Source organism: Anabrus simplex, chromosome 2, assembly GCF_040414725.1.
Source record: "Anabrus simplex isolate iqAnaSimp1 chromosome 2, ASM4041472v1, whole genome shotgun sequence".
Taxonomy (NCBI): domain Eukaryota; kingdom Metazoa; phylum Arthropoda; class Insecta; order Orthoptera; family Tettigoniidae; genus Anabrus; species Anabrus simplex.
In genome coordinates this window covers 528,260,838-528,281,405 of record NC_090266.1, presented here as the reverse complement: position 1 = coordinate 528,281,405, position 20,568 = coordinate 528,260,838, and the positions used below count along the sequence as shown (strand labels likewise).

At 37.2% G+C, this 20,568-nt stretch overlaps 1 protein-coding gene across 4 annotated transcripts in view; it reads left to right on the top strand.

Moving 5' to 3' along the window:
• The window catches only part of LOC136862909 (tetratricopeptide repeat protein 39B), a 545,055-nt gene that overhangs the window by 130,696 nt on the left and 393,791 nt on the right, over nucleotides 1-20,568 (top strand). For all 4 annotated transcript variants that reach the window (XM_068226207.1, XM_068226205.1, XM_068226206.1 and 1 more), the window contains one exon: nucleotides 5,979-6,007. In XM_068226207.1, coding sequence (XP_068082308.1) covers nucleotides 5,979-6,007 — 29 coding nt within the window. The remainder of the gene's footprint in view (nucleotides 1-5,978; nucleotides 6,008-20,568) is intronic.

Sequence of the window (20,568 nt, the reverse complement as noted above, 5' to 3'; positions counted from 1 at the left end):
AACAATCTGTATCAAAATTTTTAAATATTTAAGGACACCTCAAGGTGTCAAAGTACCTGATTGGCAAAGCAAAGATGATATACCACGATTATTACAGCTGTGTTCAGATTGGCCACGGACAATCAAAATGATTTGAAGCAAAAAGAGGTGTCCAACAAAGAAGTGCCCCATTACCACTCTTGTTAATAATAGTAACGAGCAAGATCATAAAGTCTGTCAAAAATGGGCAATGAACCGATAACATAGATGCAGCGATGCAATTAAATATCATTGACTACACTTACACACACACGCGCGCGCGCGCACACACACACACACACACACACACACACACACACACAGAGAGAGAGAGAGATATTGATTTTTAACACAAATGCAGTATGATCGTTGAAATATATACTTAGTAATTTACAGTCGATCCACGAAATGGCATTTGTGTGGTACAACTGATCTACGTTAGCTCAGTACATCAATAACTTACTGTCTGGACTTTTAATTCACTCACTAAACACTCTTCATATAAATGTATACTGGGCTATGATTCTAGGTAATTCTGCTTTCTTACAACATAATATTACAACAAGGTACATGGATTGAAAAATCCTTGGTAAGTTCTGGCTATTCAATAACTTTGAGCTTAAGATGAGTAGAGCAAAGACCATAGAAATGACCATCAACAGAGAAGAAACAAACTCAGACTTCTTTTTGGAAGGAATCAAATTAGAATTAGTTTCGCACCTCAAGTACCTAGAAAGCACAATCCCAAAAGACAACACTGTCAAGCAGGAAATACTCACCAGGACACAGAAAGCATCAAACTTTTACAGTCAAGTCAGAAACTTATTCTGGGACTGAAAAAATATCATAAAAAGCAAAACAATTCTTACTGATCATCATCATCACCTGCAGTTTCCAGATGTTGGTCAGGTCTGCTTGGAACATAAGCCTCTCCATTTCCTCTTGTCTTCCTACCACTTCTCCCTCTTCACTCATGCCAGTCCTCTCCTCTTCTCTGCACACCCTCTTCCACTCCTTTTTTTTCACCTTTATCTTCGTCGTCCTCTTGCTCATTTTCCCTCTTATCGTGCAGCCTCCTGGGTATCCTGTATTCTCTCATTCTCTTCATGTGTCTATACTATCTAAGTCTGGATGCCTCTGTCCTGTTCTGTAGTGGCTCTTCTTTTACTATATCTTTAACCTTCTCATTTCTCATCTTATCCATTCTTGTTGCTCCTATCCTGCTTCTCAGAAATTTCATTTCACTTGCCTGTATCCTAGCCACGGCTCTCTGCCTCATTACCCAAGTTTCTGCTGCATACGTCAGAATAGATACATGGTACGTCCTATAAATCATTCTTTTGCTTCTCTGAGGGACGTCCTTGCTCCAAATCAGGCTTCTGACACTTTTCGGGAACACTCCTGCTTGTCTTCCACGCTTAATTATTTCCTCATCATTTCATCCACTTTCCTCTATAATACTTCCCAGGCACTTGAAACGCTCTATCTTCTTCAGCTGTTCCTCTCTGAGCATTATTGCTCTTGTAGGTCTCTCCTTCTTCCTAATTGTGATCACTATCTTGCTTTTTTTTGCAAAAAATTTCATTTCATATTGTACCACACCTACTTCGCACCAATTATCACATTTGGTTTAGAGCAGAGTTTCTCAGCTAGGCAATGTTGAAGTTATCCTATTGAGGCTGGGCTCCCTCATCTCAAAATACGGGCAGCTTGCATACAAAGAGTACATCACAGTCAAGCGAGAGAGCAAACACACTCGGACCAGTGACGTTCGATTGTGACTATGAAACTCTCCTCGCACAATTCACCGTAATGTTGGAGTACAATATAAATAAAACCCACTATAATCTCAAGAAAAACAAATCATATAAAAATATTCAGATTTGATTTATACTGTGCTCAATATTAATAGATATGGTTTTATTTTCCTATATTTACACATTCAAGGAAAACTGATAACAAATTTCGTGTTACAATGTACAAATATAACTTACAAGATTGAAGTGTGCCAGCTACGGTTCACAATTTCTTGGGTCGGAATGACAGAATTTCTGCTAATAAAAATTAAATTCCTGGTATTTGTTCAGTAAAACATAATATATTTGCATACTTGAATGACTTTAATGCTTTGTTTTGCATAGTGTTGTAATGCTATTTGACTTTTCCTTTTCATTGAGTTTCTGAAAATAGTATTTAAAACTTATAAGATGATCACTGATAATAGCTAACCTCTAAATAGCAGATGAATTTCATCACTAGTGAATTCAAAGAGATTTACTATCCAAGTACAACAACACAGCACAACATTACATAAAGTGTCTCAACTCATGTACCAAAACAACACAAGACTATTACGCTGCCAATGCGTAGCAATCCTCAGATATTTTATATGAACTATTTTAAATGTGTCATTATACGAATTTTACCTAGTACCCTGTATGTGTGTATTGCTCCTAAATGTGAATTTATTCTCTTGCTTGGTTTTATGTAAGGCTGATGATGAGATTGAAAACATGTTGAAACCGGTACCTTTATAATAATAAAAATGTTGTAATATAATTTATGTGTAACAGTTTTTATGTATCGAAAATGTGGATTCCATTATATTAAATTACTTTTATGACTGTAAATACACAGTATGTCTTCAAAAAATTATCAACTAATGTTATTCCCAATAAATGTGATTGGATTGTTAATGAGTTTATCAGATCATTTAAACTTGAGAAACAACAATTTACTACTTATTATATTAGGAACGTTTCTAAAGCATAACCTCTTAAAGTATAATACCGGTAGTGAACATTATAATTCAGTAAACTCTTTATTGTATCTAGTCAATATATGCATGCAGAACAAAAATGACTAATTTCTTACAGCATAATTTACATTGAAAATGACCTGGATTTCTGTCCACTGGAAATGAACAAAATGATACTATTCCCTTAATACCCAAATTAATGTTTACCGTTCATTGACCTTCAAAGCCTGTGACATAACATTGCTATCATTAAAGTGCATACACAGATCGCTTGCTTGCCCACTCATATGCTGTGTGCCCGTGGGACAAGAAGCCCAATGTGAGCACCTCTGGTTTAGAGGCATGTACTCAACTAATCAATGGCTATGGCAGAATTCAGGCAACAGAAATAAGATTCGTTTGAACTATGAATCATACCACTCAAAAGGACAAAAATTAGGAATGAAGTAAATAGGAAGGTAACTAGCTCTGAAGTCCCTACTATCAGTGTAATAAAGAAGCGCAGACTTCAGTGGTATGGGAACATAATAAGAATGAACAGCAAAAGACTTGCCAGAAAATATTTTGACCTTGTTGTTCAAGGCAGAAGACCAAGGGAAAGGCCAAGGAAATGCTGAAGTGATACAGTATAATTAGATGTAGAGGAGAGAGGTCTCAGACAGGAGGAGATGGAAATCACTTATACATCACACCCAGGGAACTGGAGTTGGAAAAATGATGATGATGATGATGATGATGGTGACCTGTTTGTACAATAAACACCCATGTTCACTGTCTGCCAGATGTGCGTAGCATTGGGAAAAAGTTGACAGGTGACATTTCAACGTTGATTGTCATGTCAAAGATGATAATGTTGGAGCCCAGGAGGATGTGTTCTGAGAATTAATGTGTCCTAACGAAGGTAACCATGCTTCTTCCTTCATAAGAACAGTCAAAGAGAAAGCAAAGCTATCTCCGTATAGGCTATGAAAACCTGTGGAAGAGCAAAAAGTAAATGGTTTTCCCTTTTTTTTTAACCTCGGAAGTAAGTGGGATAGAGTGATTTAGTGTGTGAGTGATTTAGAGTGATTTAGTGACATAGTTTTATAATGCACCACTCTATAATGCTGGTGACTGACATTATTTCTCCTGTATTTTTGAAATACTATGTGTTAAATGTTGTACTGCACCAAGAGCACTCTTAAGCGCTCAGACTAGGCATGCTTTGTGCCAGATCATTGAACATTTCCTGAGGTAAATTATTCCATTTCTTGATGGCCGTGAATATTGTGGCCTGAATATCTGGCCACCTTTGCCCGCATTAATTAACCTGGTGGCCATATAAACAACAGGAGTAGGGGCCTAAGTGTAAATATACATCAAATATGTATTCTTTTAATGTTTGCTCAACTTTTGTGTAATAAATCTTCATGTTCAGTGTGAACTGATATGTTTGTCTGCTGAGACTAGCCTGCTGCATTGATTTCCTTGTTTATTTTGAGAGACTAGACTCAATATACCTATGATTATCATCAATTACAGAAGGTGTATGTACTTGAAGGGTTCTAGCCTTCTTGACATTACACACAGAACTCTCTGTATGCCAATTTTTCACATACTTCTGATGCTGTGTTTAATTTTATTTTTTGATATAACTATCCAATATCAGGAAATAGAGTGGCAAAATATTCCAGCATTTTTAAAATTTTTTTTTTAAAGATCTGCTTTATGTTGCACCAACATAGATGGGTCTTATGGCGACAAAGGCATAGGAAAGGGCTAGGAGTGGGAAGGAAACGACCGTGGCCTTAATTAAGGTACAGCCTCAGCATTTGCATGGTGTAAAAATGGGAAACCACGGAAAACCATCTTCAGGGCTGCTGACAGTGGGATTCAAACCCATTATCTCCCGAATGCAAGCCGATAGCTACGTGACCCAAACCGCATAGCCACTCGCTAAGTCATCTGTTCTTTAATGGAGCTTGCCAACACATGCTTACACTATTGCAGTACATTCTTGCAATGATTACAGTATATTGTTACTACAGCTGTGTCACCAGACACAAGTCACTTTTATACAGTACCATCATTTAGTTAAATACTGGGTAGATGAGTGGGCCAAGCTTCCAAAAAAGGCAGCAAACAAACAACATAGGCAGCATGAGTCAGCTAAGTGTAGTCAGCTTTGCAGGCAGTTTTATAATGCACCACTCTCTATAATGCAGGTGACTGACATTATTTCTCCTGTATTTTTGAAATACTATGTGTTAAATGTTGTACTGCACCAAGAGCACTCTTAAGCGCTCAGACTAGGCATGCTTTGTGCCAGATCATTAAACATTTCCTGAGGTAAATTATTCCATTTCTTGATGGCCGTGAATATTGTGGTCTGAATGTCTGAGGTGGATGTTTACAGGCAGAAATTACTGTTTAGAGAAAGACTCACATTCTTTATGCAGTTTGTTAGAAGACCAATACCTCCATCTAATACTGTTTCCTTCCAGATATTCATTTACGATTACTATCAAATGTAGATTAGATAAGCTTATTATCCTAATGGAGTAAATTCCCCTAACCTGTCTTAAAGCATTGCACTATGCTTGCAGATTATAATGAGTATCATATTTTAATATGGAGAAAATTTGAAGATGTCTGCCTGACCGGATTGCAAATGGCTGGTCTTACTCCAGTAAGTTGTAAAATGTCAAGGTTACTGTAGATGGGAAAGGTGCACAATTGACTTCATTTAGATCTACTAGCAGTGTAAAGATACATGTTACTGTCAAGGTAGGAGTGACTAATGATGATAGAGAATTACACCTGTTTATTATTTTGAAGAGAAAATCTCTGTTAGAAATCTCTGTTAGTTTTTCCTTCATTTTGTACTGGATGTCAGCATTCAGGAATTTAATGCTATGTTATTGGCAACTTCAGTTTATTCCAAGTTCTCTCTTTGTATCATAGTGCTAGTTTTGTTGCAAGATTTTTATAGTATGAGAGACCTCTGACAAGCTTGATCCTTCCATTAGGGTCTGGAATTTGTATCCTATTTATAATAAATATATGTGTGCAATGAAAGAATCAAGTACATGTTGGGAAAAGATATTAGACATCAATAGTTAAACTGGAAATATACCAAACTTTTTAAAATCATTGTATATTTTATAAAAGCTGACAAAGAATGCAGTGCACCACTATCATTCTGTTCTTTTCTCTCTTTCAGTTCCAGGATGCTTATGAAACGCAGCCAGTGTAAGTATTCTTTTAATGTTGTATTATGGCGCGACTTCTCATTATGCTCATGATTTTTAAAATTTGCTGTCCTAGTTACATAGACATTTCATTGTGAGGAAGGTGGAGTAAAATGACTATAAATGCTCTGGCCTAAGGTGGACAGTTCAGATACATGACCTTGCACATGTATTCAGATTTGTGCCATTACTTCACTGAAGTTGAAGATTGACCCCCATGTACTTCATGTTCATTACTTTAGCTAAATGTATGTTTGATTATCTGTTATTTTATGTTACTGGTCTATTCTGCCTAGTAGTTAGAGGTGATATGAGTGGCTAGAATGTTAAATAAAATGTGTTGGTTTGGCTGAGTGACTAAGACTGTGAAAGCACTGACATTCTGAGCTCAAGCTAGTAGGTTTCACCAACACCACCTGAAGTACAAGGCCCGCCAAATACCGGAGAGAAATTCTACGTCATCAGGGCAAGAAAGCCATCCTTGCTTCAGTCATGCTGTTACAAAATGTCTGTGTACTTCATAACCTCTCATTGCTCTATTATCATTAAGCTATAATATTAATTGCCATGCATGTTTTTTTTTTTATTACTGAGGTGAAAATGCCTAGTAAGCTTTCTGTGCCAAAGTGTACAGCCAGTTATAAGGATAGGCCTAAATTAAGTATGTTTTCATTTCCTAATGAGACAGTTACGAAAGAAGTGTATAAGGGCAATTTGCTAAGATGAGTTTGTTCCCACAAAATACACAAAAGTAAGCTATATTTTAATGTAAAATGTATCAAATTATATTTTAAAGAACTAACCCATTTTTACATGTCTAAATTAACTAGGGTCCGTCACTTTCAGATGAAAAATTATTCACATTGTTAGTCTTTTGTTCGAAGAGGACCAGCTCCTATTGCAGGCCAAAAGTACTAGCACCTATCAATTTCATTTTTAGGATTGTGAACAATATTTTAGAGAAAGTGACATTGAAAGAATGGTATAATGTGCAATAGCCTACAAAAATAGAGAAGATAATTTCTGCCTCATTGTCATATCCAAGACTTACCGGTATTGCTGGCGAGTTAAAAATATCATATTTTATTTTATTGTGGCTGATAACTGTTCTAGTGACAAGAAATAGGCTTATGCAACAAATTGAAACATACTAATGCATTTTCTTTTAATGTGGGTACTCGTTTAAATGTACCTAGACCTTATTATTCGAAAATCAAAGAGTGTCATACCTTAAGGTTAGGTGTCAGAACCACTCTTGCATAAAATTGCATAGGCCTAATGTGGAGGTTAATGCATCATAGTATTACTTTAAAGTTATCTATAACTTAGGCATTCAAGGTGCTGTTCCATCTCGTATGCTTGGGTGCTCCAAATATTTATCACAACCTTCACCATCTACTTGTGAGTGCTCTGACACCCAACAAAAGTCGTTTGAAAAATGACTTTTTGAGCAGTGCAATACAGGACAGCGTAGTGACCTATAAAATATATAATGATGAGAAACTATTCAATAACGTCCATGAATATAAATCTAAATTCAACTGTTTTTGTTTACTTGCAGATTGGATAATAATACAGAAAGAATCCTATGTTAATTTTGTGTTCCAAAAATGCAGGGTGCTGTACACGTCAGAGAAGAATTAATTTTATCAGCATATGTTGCTGGTGTAGAAATCTATTCACTTCCATGTGTGTCACTGCCAAAAGAAAATGGGCAGTAGAATTGTGTTGAAAATACAGTGAATGAAATTAATAGGTCTTTCTGTGATGATTACAAAAAATATTCAGTGAAACTATGTATTGATATAAGTTTAGATTTTCTTGAACACTAAGACAAATCTTCCTAACTCTAAATTTATATCACAGCTGATTATAATTCACAAGTGTCAGAAATAGCTAAATGGCTATGCAGTATGATTTATTTTGTTTAAACAACAATCTCCCATAACTTATTATTGAAGTCATATTGCTAAAAGTCATAAAAGTACAATAGATGGAAGTGTGCTCTATTGATCTGCTGTTCTAAAAAAAATAATAAAACCTCTTAATTCATATGTGGTAAAAATCAAATACCAGATTTAGGTAGAAAGAATTCAGTAGAGGAACATGTGGCACATTCATTCTTTTTTTAATAGATCTGTCCAGCATTGTCTTATGACATTGCATGTGAGTCAGTACTATGATTAATTCTTTCCTGTTATATTTGTAAATGCAATGAATACTCTGTGAACTGTAATTTTCAGAAAGAAAATGCCCATTTCTTTTTGTGTGCATAATTTCAACGTTTAAAGAAATAAGGTGAACAGATGCACTTGATGGAATATATCAAAGTCCATTTCATTAAGTCACGTTAGTACATGTTAGTAAATTCAGTGTTATTTCATTATCACTGTCAAGGTAACTATCTTACCTACTTTAAGAGTTAGAAAAGGTATGATTGTTTTCAAACAACCTTATTTTCCCATATTAAGACAATCATGATTGAGCCTCGTGTACTGTTTAATTTGTCATGAAAATGTGTATGTGTTTCAACCTTTCCACCCACGCCATTTGCCCCATAGAACCACATGATGGCATGATAATCCCCATAATATCGTGATACCGCCATATAGCACCATATGTCAAGGCGTTCGATGGTAAGGGACTTTTTTAGTCTAGAGTCAATTGCCACCTCATCTAGAAAGAACAAAAAAGATAATCTACAGAATGATGGGTGAGCAAAAGCCCTTCTGACCATGCAAGGCTCAACTGCACCCCTCCGTTCCATAGAATTAAACCACCGGCCTCCCAGCGCCATGGTGCGGTAGCGGCAAAAGATCAAAGAAAATAACACATAACTAGCTTAAAGGCATAAATGAATGGAAGGAAATTTGGGATGCAATGTTTTCTGGCAAAATGACAGGCGGACAAAAGTTTAATTACGGTACCTATTTATTAATCCTTGATAAATCAAATTAATTAAAATTTACCCTGAATACTTATAATATATTCATAATAGAATATGCAATGTCCGATGGACTAAATACAAAATTTTAAAATATCGAAGTTGATTTCTCCTTTCCCTCTTTCTGACATGATGATAAATATTACATTAAAATTTATATAACATATATTTTTTTAAATCAGAAATATCCTTATAAATGCGACGGTTATCATTAAGAACTTTCTTCACTATCAGAAGAAACAATTATCTATACAACAAAAAAATTGAAGATAACTTGGAGTGGTCGCCTAGATAAATTAACTATATTACAAATAAGTAAACAAAAGAATAAGTGAATATTAGTCGATAAAATCATAAACATAAAATAAAAAATAACCGATGTCGGGTCCAGAACTCGAACCCACATCCCATTGAATTCAATGACAAACTAACGAAATAGAGCTCGTTTTGTCATCCAAAATAGAAATGTAAAACACAACTAAAAGAATGTATTTAAAAGAAAATATGTACACATATTTTAAAAGGAACAATAAACAATATACGCATGCAACTGACTGTATAATGAAAAAGAAAAATAAATCGTGTGACAACGAAAATCCATGGTTGCCTCAGAGTTCGAACCGATGATATCCAGGATGGCATCGACAAACGGGTCTATAAAAACTCCCTTTCTCAGTTAATCATAAGGTCAAAATATCAATAATAATACTGGCATTCCAGTTATTTAATTTCATTATAGAATTAAACATGAAAAAGTTAAAAGAATCCTTTAAAATATAATCGGTTTTCTGTGGACTTCCTTGCATTCATTCTTAGTGGACAGGCTTGAATGTTATACCTGGCAATGACCCTTTACAAAGGGACGAGCTCTCTCGCTCCCCCTCTAGGTCGTAAATCCTACGACGTCCAGCCACAGCAAGTAATGGCCAGGCGTGACAGAAAATCTCTTCTCAACAACTCAAGGCGAGACCAAATCGTCTCCCTTAGAATCCATCATTGGTAAATAATCTCATTTCAATACATATTCTCATATCATATTCCAAAGCTCCACTGGCTTATTAATTCACTGCCCTATCACAATTCTTTAATTCAGTATCAAGCCACTATTAATCTCCTCATATTCACATCCTTAGACTTAGAATGACCGGGTTCGCATCCATCCCATTACAGAAGTTATCACAGCCTAAGTTTTCCTACATTTTAAACTTAGACAAAAAATCAAATATGGATTTTAAACATATCCATAATGTTATTCTCATATACAGAAAGGGAAAATATTTGACATTAAACGAAAACGCTAATCTCAATGGGAGGGCGTTTGTTCGTTGTCCGGGCTTCTCACAAGTTATGCATATAATTAATACAGCCATCTACAAATATTATCATGCAAATTACGTGAAAATAAGAGTGCCTTTCTATCTTGATGTTATAAGCCGATAGTCCATTTTTAAGACATAGTCACCATGCATTTTCACAATAAGCTCGAATATCTCGTTAATAAAATATACATATCACGGTTTGGGATCAGTACTAATACAAATCTGCATTTTCCCACCTAATCTAAGCACTCTCAGACTAACTAATATTTCTCATTAAATCACGTACGTGCATTGCATTAGATATATTTTGAAGCCCGTGTAATAGACTTTTAATTCCATCTAAATGAATCTAAACGATATGAAGGCAACTCACGAGTTCTCTCTCTACTTCAAGAATACATGCAATTTACATTTCTAACCTAATTTATGTGATCTACACATTAGATAACCGCGCATTTATTTAGATAAGTTATTGCATTTTAGTTCTAATCATGTCGTAACATCCGTAGCTCGGGCCTAGAGAAAAGCCCTTATCGTCGTTTAAACTCCCATGGCGCTGACGTTGTTCACAGGTTCGTATCCACTGCTATTCCTGCTGAACACGTTCATAATCTAGGGTCCTCTTGTGCACTATAACAACTTTAATGATGTTGACATATGTTGCGTCACTTAAAAAATACTGTAACACTTTAATTATGTTGACATATGTTGCATCACTTAAAAAAATACTGTATCACAGTTCTTGCGGTAATATTACTTCAGCACTTTCAGTACTATCATTTGTATATAATTATAATAGTCTTAAAGAAGAAAATGTATATTTTCACTCTCAAATACAAGTAAAGTCAGAACACCAGCAAACCGTGGTTCTGCCTTGAATCCTTCCCGTCAAGTGGCTGTTGTGTCATCACGGCCATCCCTTTTAAAACCTTACCCTACTCATACAATAGACAGTGGTTAGTCCCCACTACTTTTTAAAATTAATAGTTTTACATGTCGTATGACATCGGTAATGCGCTCAAATGCGTGACTCAGACTCTTAAGTAGTCTTGTTATGTGCGAAACCTGCATCGATCGGCCGTTTATTTAAAATTATCAAAATAATGCCCCTACATAATCCCCCATGAGGGTTCTGCGTACATAGTGAGCGTGCTGACGCTAAAGATGTTATATAATCCAAATGATCGCGTATTTTTCCACACGTTAATACTTTATAAATTACTGGAATTTTGGCAGAGGTCTATTATGAAACCATATGACATTCCAAGGTTTCCCATACTAATTGTTATGCATATCTCGAAATCTTATCATACAAATGAAGGTTGCAAGTTGGCCTCGCCGCGTTTCGGCCATTTTTCAGCGGATGGAGGTATCATTATTGATTTTCCTTCCTTGACATTTTTCATCTCTCTCTATCTGGGGATTCTTTTAGTTACGACGGAGTCGTGTTTACCGAGTTAGAAGGGTTGTGTAAGCATGTGCAACCTAATGCAACTTTTTGTAATGTGTACAAGGGAGCTTAACAAAGGTTTTTCTTTTTTCACTGCATAAAATAATAAATAAATAAATAAATAAATAAATAAATATGTACATGACCGATACGGTCACATCTGCCCTTCCGTCGGACTCAAGAAATGAGGAATGTGTTACGAATTTCTTGACGTATTACAATTTATTGAAGATACTCTCATTCACATATTTGTTTATTGTCTCTTCGGCAGTGTATTGTTCTCATGAGCTCTCGGTTTTCAGCCCTAAACCTCTGGTTATCCCGTTCGAGTATAAAAGCAAGTTGACCCAAAATTTCTCGTCGTTGTTCTAACTTTTCATAATCTTGACACCATTCGATACGCTCGTCTTCCTGGTGTTCAGTTCTTGTCATCTGGACCTCTGCTTCGTCAAGATTCTCATCTTCTTCATCCTGTGGAATGTTACCATCATCTTCATTTGATCCTCTCCTTCCTCGGAGTTCTGGTCCAAATTTGCTCTTATGCTTCCTGGTGGATGATATAGCCTTAAAGTTGCTGCATTGTACACGGTTTCCGTTAAACCGTCCATACTCTGGACTTTATAGGCATTATTTTCAAGATTTTCAATTACTCTATAAGGTCCAATATACAACTCCGCAAATTTATGATAAAATTTGCTGGCGGGGTCTGACACTACTGGTCTCTTTACCAACACATATTCTCCTACCCTCAATGGTCGATGGTATCTCTCACCTCGAAGTCGTCGCAGTCTTTTCTCTGCCTGTTTTTTCATATACTCTGCTGTTGCCTGGATACATAGTTCTGCTGAAAATCGCGGATCTTGTGGACATTGTATGGCATTCTGCCATGGTCTCTTCGGCATCTCATCAAAGTGGATGACGCTGGGGATCTGGCCGGTTGACTCGTGTACAGTCCCATTTATGCACTCTTCAATAATTGGAAGGACATTTATCCAACGTCAATGTTGACGGTGGCAATAGATTCGGCAAAACTTCCCGATATCCCTCATGATTCGTTCTGCAGGATTAGATTCGGGGTGACAAATAGAACTTAAATGGTGTTTCACCCCTAATTGGTCAATGTCACGCTTGAAAGTCCCAGAAGTGAATTGGGAACCATGATCTGTCAGAATGCATTCTGGTTTTCCCATTTTAGGAATGATTTTAGTTTTAATTTGGTTGATGACCGCTCGGGTATTGGCCTTTTGGACCGGGCATAATTTGACATACTTCGAAAATACGTCCACACACACAAGAATATGTTGCAGGCCGCTCCTGGCACGTGGTAACGGGCCGTAAAAATCCAAAGCATATAGCTCCTTGGGCTTACTTGGCAGCAAAGGTCGTGGTAGCTGTTTTAACAAATAGGTATTGGGCTTCACCCTTTGACACGTGTCACAAGTAACCAATACTCGGCGGTCTACCTTTCTAAGATTCGGCCGAATGAATGCCTCTTTCAGTGTTGCTGACACTTTATCTATCCCTGCATTACCTATGGCTCGGTGGGCTAACCACATCAACTCATTCTGTAGAACTGGTGGTACCACAATTCGGTATCGTGTATGATTTTCGTTGATGAACTTACGCAGAATGCCATTGAAGTAGTTATACTTCTCCGCTCGCTTCTTCAATTCTGTATATTCTGCCGTGCCTGTTGGATTCTTCACTTGAAGAAGTCAATCAACCGATTCGTCTCCTGATACCTCTCTTGTTCCTCACCGATGCTCTTTAATTTTTGTAATGTATCACGATCCTCATCCACAAGCTGGATCTGATGAACGAAAATACTCTCAGGATCGGAATTCCGACTAAGTGCATCAGCAATGACATTATTTTTGCCTGCACAGTGTTCTATTGCCATATCATATTGCTGTGCAAACAAACACCACCGATTAACTCTTTCGCTAGTCATGGTTGATTTTAACATAAATGTAAGAGCCTTATGGTCAGTTCGCAATACAATGGGGAAACCATAAATATATTTCCGCCAATGACTTAGGGCTGTTATAATGGCTAACATCTCAAGGTCAGTTACGGTATATTTCAATTCACGTGCTCGTAACTTACGGCTCATGAATGCCAAAAATGAGATCTTCGGTTCATTCTCGGGGTCTTCCTGATACAGGACGGCGCCTACTCCTATATTTGACGCGTCCGTCTGTACAATGAATTTCCTTTTATAATCCGGATACCCAAGTTTTACACTGTTTGTGAGGAGTTCCTTCGTTTTTACGAATGCCGCCTCGCATTCATCGTCCCACTTCCATCGATTATTCTGTTTCATCAAATTTTGCAGAGGGGCCACAACCTGTGTGTACCCTGGGCAGTGGTCCGCGAAGTAATTACAAATACCCAGAAACTGCCTAATATGTTTCACCCTGGTTGGTCTCGGAAACTTCTGAATGGCCTGAATCTTTACTGGGTTTGGGGTCGCACCTTCGGAATCAATAATATGACCCAGAAATAGAATGCTCCTTTGGCAAAATTGGGATTTCGAGAGGTTAATTTTGAAATTGTTTCTGCCCAAATCTACAAGTAATTTCGTGATATTCTCGAGATGTTGGTCTACAGTCTCCGATACAATCAAAATGTCATCGACATATCTTATTGTGAAGGCTTTCACTCCATCACTCAAATTTCTATCTAAAGCTCTAATGAGGGCAGATCCTGCATTCATTATCCCAAATGGGAGCCTGTTAAAAACATACGTAGTTTGATCAAACAGAAAACCTGTTAATATTTTAGTTTTTGGATCGAGTTCCACGCGGTGAAATGACGAAGTCAAATCAACCCCTGTGAATAATTTCATTAGATGAAATTTCTTCATAATATCCTTGATACAACGAGCCTGGTCATACCCTGGAACAAGGTGTTGGTTTATTGCCCGAGCATCTAAGCAAACTCATAATGACCCATTTGCTACCGGATTTAAGTATGGTGTGGGGGATTTAGAAATGAATCCGCTCTCTTCCATTTCACGGATAATCTTGCTTACTTGATTACGGTATTTCTCTGGTACAGGGTAAGGTCGCTGTCTAAAAGGTTCCCAGCTCTTTACCACTAATGTGTATTGAAAATTTGGAATCTTCCCAGGTCTTGATCCGAAAACTTCCCTTTGTTGTTCAATAATTTCTTGCAGGCGAATTCTCTTTTCATCTCCGATCTTGGCCTCACTGATCTTCTTCCGGACTAAGGATTCAAATAAAAATTCTTCTTCCCTCACCGCCGTGACCATAATTCCAGAATCATCAAAGATCTTCCTACTTATCTCCTCCATTCCTATGCAATTTTCTTCCTTTTCTGGTTCTGAACAAATTGGGTGTTCCAAATCATCTCTTCTTGATCGAAATTTTCAACGTCATTCAATTTCATGTCCTTTTGGACTGAGTGGAATGTATAGCAAATCTCGTTACTTTCCATGTTGATATTTGCTTTATACTCTCGTGGGAAGTCTGACCCAATAATAACATTGTACTCCATTTTTGTTAGTACAATAAATGGATGTGAAATAATATTGTCCCCGGTTCCAAATAAAGATATGCTTGAGTATTGGAAATTGTAGTCCGATCGGGAATCACACCACGAACTTTGATATTCGATATTGGAATCACTGGAATGTGGTTTTTCAACTTCAGTTCCTCCAACAAAGCCTTTGATACGACGCTGACACTTGCGCCCGTATCCACCAAGCATCGAACCCGTACTCCATTTACTCTTATGTAGACTACTGGCAATTCTCTTACGACCTTTGTATTCATTTGGATCTTGTTATCTAATAACTCATCCGGCTGTATCACCCACGTGTCGAACGTTACTATAGTCCATGTATGAGCTTGAGGATTGATAGCCTCTGAAACTCCGACTATCTCCTCGCTTAGCAATCGCGCTTTTTAGGACGATTTTCCTCGTTAGCTTCATATTCAGGGGCACGAGGATTTAACCTGTTCTGATTAGCTTTATGGTTCTGTAATGCGAGGCTCTCGGCTCCTTGGCATTCCGCCGTTTGCGTCAGCCGCCGTATGGGTTGTTCCCATATGTCTTTCCCTTGTCTTACCCATTTAAGTCTCTAACGTATCGCTGAGACTCCCTCTTTCTATCTTCGAGATCCTCTTGTAGTATTCTTTCTGCTGCCTGGAATTTTGGTTATCCTGGCGTGGCCACCTAGAATATGGTCGACGATCTCTGTTAAAGCCTTTTTGCCTGTACTGCTGTTCGCCATATTGTCGTCTAGGTTCTCCCCAAGAACGAAAATTCCATCGGGTGTCCCTAATATTTCGATTAGCAACATATCCCTGAGTGGTAATCGTGCCTTGATCTTTGACTACTATTGTACTTTATTTCTCTTGACAATCAAATGTATTCACCATTTCTGATTGTCTGGCCCTGGCCGTCTTTACATTCGCTGCGATCAAGATTCGTTGAACATCAGCTGGGAACTGTTTAGTAATGGTCGATATGAGTTCCACTTCAGCCGGAGGGTTATCAAGCTCACTCATTTTCACTAATTGCCCGGTGAAAAATTCACAAAATCGCGTTAGGCCGGTCATGGAATAACGACGTGAATACAGTTCCAAACGCAATCCTAATTGCGTTTCCATTCCCCAGTATTTATCTAGAAACAGTCTCTTAAAGGTGTCGTAGCTATCAGAACAATACCTGAAACCATACCAGGACCTGGTCCTCTAAGAATCTCTCCACGACCCTAAATCTACGTTCTGGAGCTACCTGATGGTCAACCATGTAGCCGTCCACCTCAGCCAAAAATTTCCTTGGTGCCACATTACCTCCTGGTTTGAATCGCTTTGGTTTATCTTCATTCCTCCGAATTACATTATAAAACGGTATGGATTCAATCGGCAAGGTTGTGGAGTTATGAACCTGTGCCGCCGATATTTGATCTGCACTATTATTGACACCCTTGAATAAACCCATTCCTTCTCCTTCCATCTTAAGATCATAAGGATTAACGTAGCTCTTTTTTATCGGATTTGTTTTTATTCCCAGTTCCTGAAAGTCATCCTGTAATTCCAATTTCACTATCTTTTCTCTCAACTCATGTATAAGGTCGTCATGTATATCTACTTTTATCTTCGTCTTTTGCATCTTATGCGACCAGTCCTCGTTCCTATCGGACGTCCTATCCTCATTCTTCCGTACCTCCTCTTGGATCGCGACTCTTCCATCGAATGCCTGCTTTCTGACCTTAGATATTCGCATATCCACGTTGGTAACAATTTCCTGTTTCAACGCGCTGGTTTGGTTCCGAATTTCATGCATATCGACCTGAGTCTGACGGACCTCCTTCTTAACATCTTCTATAATCCTATCTGTAGTTTCCTGGTGAACTGTCACCGTTTGAATATGAAAATCGATTTGTTCTGTCATACTTAATGTCCGAGCCGCAACACGTTCGACGCGCTCAATTACCGTGCCTAACGAGTTTTCTAGCCGTTCCTGTCTTTCGTGCCTGTTATCCAGTCGTTTTTCTAACTGAACTGTGTTCCTTTCACATTGTGTCTGGTACACCGGTATCTGTCCTACCAGTTCGTCATAACGTTCAATTGTTTTCTCCAATCGTATGTTATTGTTCCCCATCTGTTTATTAATCTCATCTCTCCCTTCCTTACACTCCTTCTGTATTCTCTCCATATGTTCGTTAACCTGATCTATTTTCTGATCAATGTCCTTAACCGTTTCACTTCTCTGATCTATTTTCTGATCAATCATGAACTTAACTTTTTCACTGCTCTGATCTATTTTATGATCAATCATGTCCTTAAGCTTTTCATTACTCTGATCTATCTTCTGATCTATCATATTTTTAACTTCATCTTTCATGTCGTCTATCAGAGCCGTTAATGATAACCGTCGCATTTATAAGGATATTCCTGATTTTAAAAATATATGTTATATAAATTTTAATGTAATATTTATCGTCATATCAGAAAGAGGGAAAGGAGAAATCAACTTCGATATTTTAAAATTTTGTATTTAGTCCATCGGACATTGCATATTCTATTATGAGTATATTATAAGTATACAGGGTAAATTTTAATTAATTTGATTTATAAAGGATTAATAAATAGGTTATAAGTCACCTTTACCTACCGTGAAAGACTAACACAAATTTAATTAAATGATTCACTATAAGTAATGAGGCCTGTTACAACCAGTACCTTCTGACAAGTACCCATGAATACGACTACCTAAAGGGTATCGATATCCATTTTTCCTCACATTTGGGAAAACCATTTTATTGTCTCCCGGGATTTAATTTAATCCCTACATGATTTTGGGTACCTCAATTACTATGAATAACTGTCATGGTTATCGTCACCTAGATTATAACCACGACTATGTTTTCATTTTTCCATAAATATTACATTAAATTTTAATCTGTCATTCACTTCGCAAATTGGTCCAATTATCAGGATCCCATACATTGAACAACCATCGTGTTCCTTCATACAATAATTTGTCAGTCCTATATTCCTAAATATGGCATTACCATGCCTAACGCCCATTTTCGCAGAAGTCAGCATTTGAAGTATCTATCGAAAACGCCGAAAAATTCTGAAAATGCCGAAAAATTCCAAAAATGCGAAAATGCCGAAAATAGCTAACATTGTAAATGCCGAAAATGCCAAAACGTTGGGCGCCAAATGCAACCTTTCCCCCCACGCCATTTGACCCATACAACCACATGACGGCATGATAATCCCCATAATATCGTGATACCGCCATATAGCACCATACGCCAAGGCGTTCGATGGTAAGGGACTTTTTTAGTCTAGAGTCAAATGCCACCTCATCTAGAAAGAACAAAAAAGATAATCTTCAGAATGATGGGTGAGCAAAAGCTCTTCCGACCGTGCAAGGATCAACTGCACCCCTCCGTTCCATAGAATCAAACCACCGGCCTCCCAGGGCCATGGTGCGTTCGCGGCAAAAGATCAAAGAAAATAACACATAACTAGCTTAAAGGCATAAATGAACGGAAGGAAATTTGGGATGCAATGTTTTCTGGAAAAATGACAGGCGGACAAAAGTTTAATTACCTATTTATTAATCCTTTATAAATCAAATTAATTAAAATTTACCCTGTATACTTATAATATACTCATAATAGAATATGCAATGTCCGATGGACTAAATACAAAATTTTAAAATATCGAAGTTGATTTCTCCTTTCCCTCTTTCTGATATGACGATAAATATTACATTAAAATTTATATAACATATATTTTTAAAATCAGGAATATCCTTATAAATGCGACGGTTATCATTAAGAACTTTCTTCACTATCAGAAGAAACAATTATCTATACAACAAAAAATTGAAGATAACTTTGAGTGGTCGCCTAGCTAAATTAATTATATTACAAATAAGTAAACAAAAGAATAAGTGAATACTAGTCGATAAAATCATAATCATAAAATAAAAAATAACCGATGTCGGGTCCAGAACTCGAACCCACATCCCATTGAATTCAATGACAAAATAACGAAATAGAGCTCGTTTTGTCATCCAAAATAGAAATGTAAAACACAACTAAAAGAACGTATTTAAAAGAAAATATGTACACATATTTTAAAAGGAACAATAAACAATATACGCATGCAACTGACTGTATAATGAAAAAGAAAAATAAATCGTGTGACAACGAAAATCCATGGTTGCCTCAGAGTTCGAACCGATGATATCCAGGATGGCATCGACAAACGGGTCTATAAAAACTCCCTTTCTCAGTTAATCATAAGGTCAAAAAATCAATAATAATACTGGCGTTCCAGTTATTCAATTTCATTATAGAATTAAACATGAAAAAGTTAAAAGAATCCTTTAAAATATAATCGGTTTTCTGTGGACTTCCTTGCATTCATTCTTAGTGGACAGGCTTGAATGATATACCTGGCAATGACCCTTTACAAAGGGACGAGCTCTCTCGCTCCCCCTCTAGGTCGTAAATCCTACGACGTCCAGCCACAGCAAGTAATGGCCAGGCGTGACAGAAAATCTCTTCTCAACAACTCAAGGCGAGACCAAATCGTCTCCCTTAGAATCCATCATTGGTAAATAATCTCATCTCAATACATATTCTCATATCATATTCCAAAGCTCCACTGGCTTATTAATTCACTGCCCTATCACAGTTCTTTAATTCAGTATCAAGCCACTATTAATCTCCTCATATTCACATCCTTAGACTTAGAATGACCGGGTTCGCATCCATCCCATTACAGAAGTTATCACCAGCAAACCGTGGTTCTGCCTTGAATCCTTCCCGTCAAGTGGCTGTCGTGTCATCACGGCCATCCCTTTTAAAACCTTACCCCTACTCACACAATAGACAGTGGTTAGTCCTCACTACTTTTTTAAATTAATAGTTCTACATGTCGTATGACATCGGTAATGCGCTCAAATTCGTGACTCAGACTCTTAAGTAGTCTTTTTATGTTTCCCATACTAATTGTTATGCATATCTCGAAATCTTATCATACAAATGAAGGTTGCAAGTTGGCCTCGCCGCGTTTCGGCCATTTTTTCAGTGATTATTGATTTTCCCTCCTTGACATTTTTCACCTCTCTCTATCTGGGGATTCTTTTAGTTACGACGGAGTCGTGTTTACCAAGTTAGAAGTGTTGTGTAAGCATGTGCAACCTAATGCAACTTTCTGTAGTATGTACAAGGGGGCTTAACAAAGGTTTTTCTTTTTTCAATGCCTAAAATAATTAATAAATAAATATGTACATGACCGATACGGTCACAGTGTGTTGTTAAATTTGTAGATATCTGATATTTTGTTCTT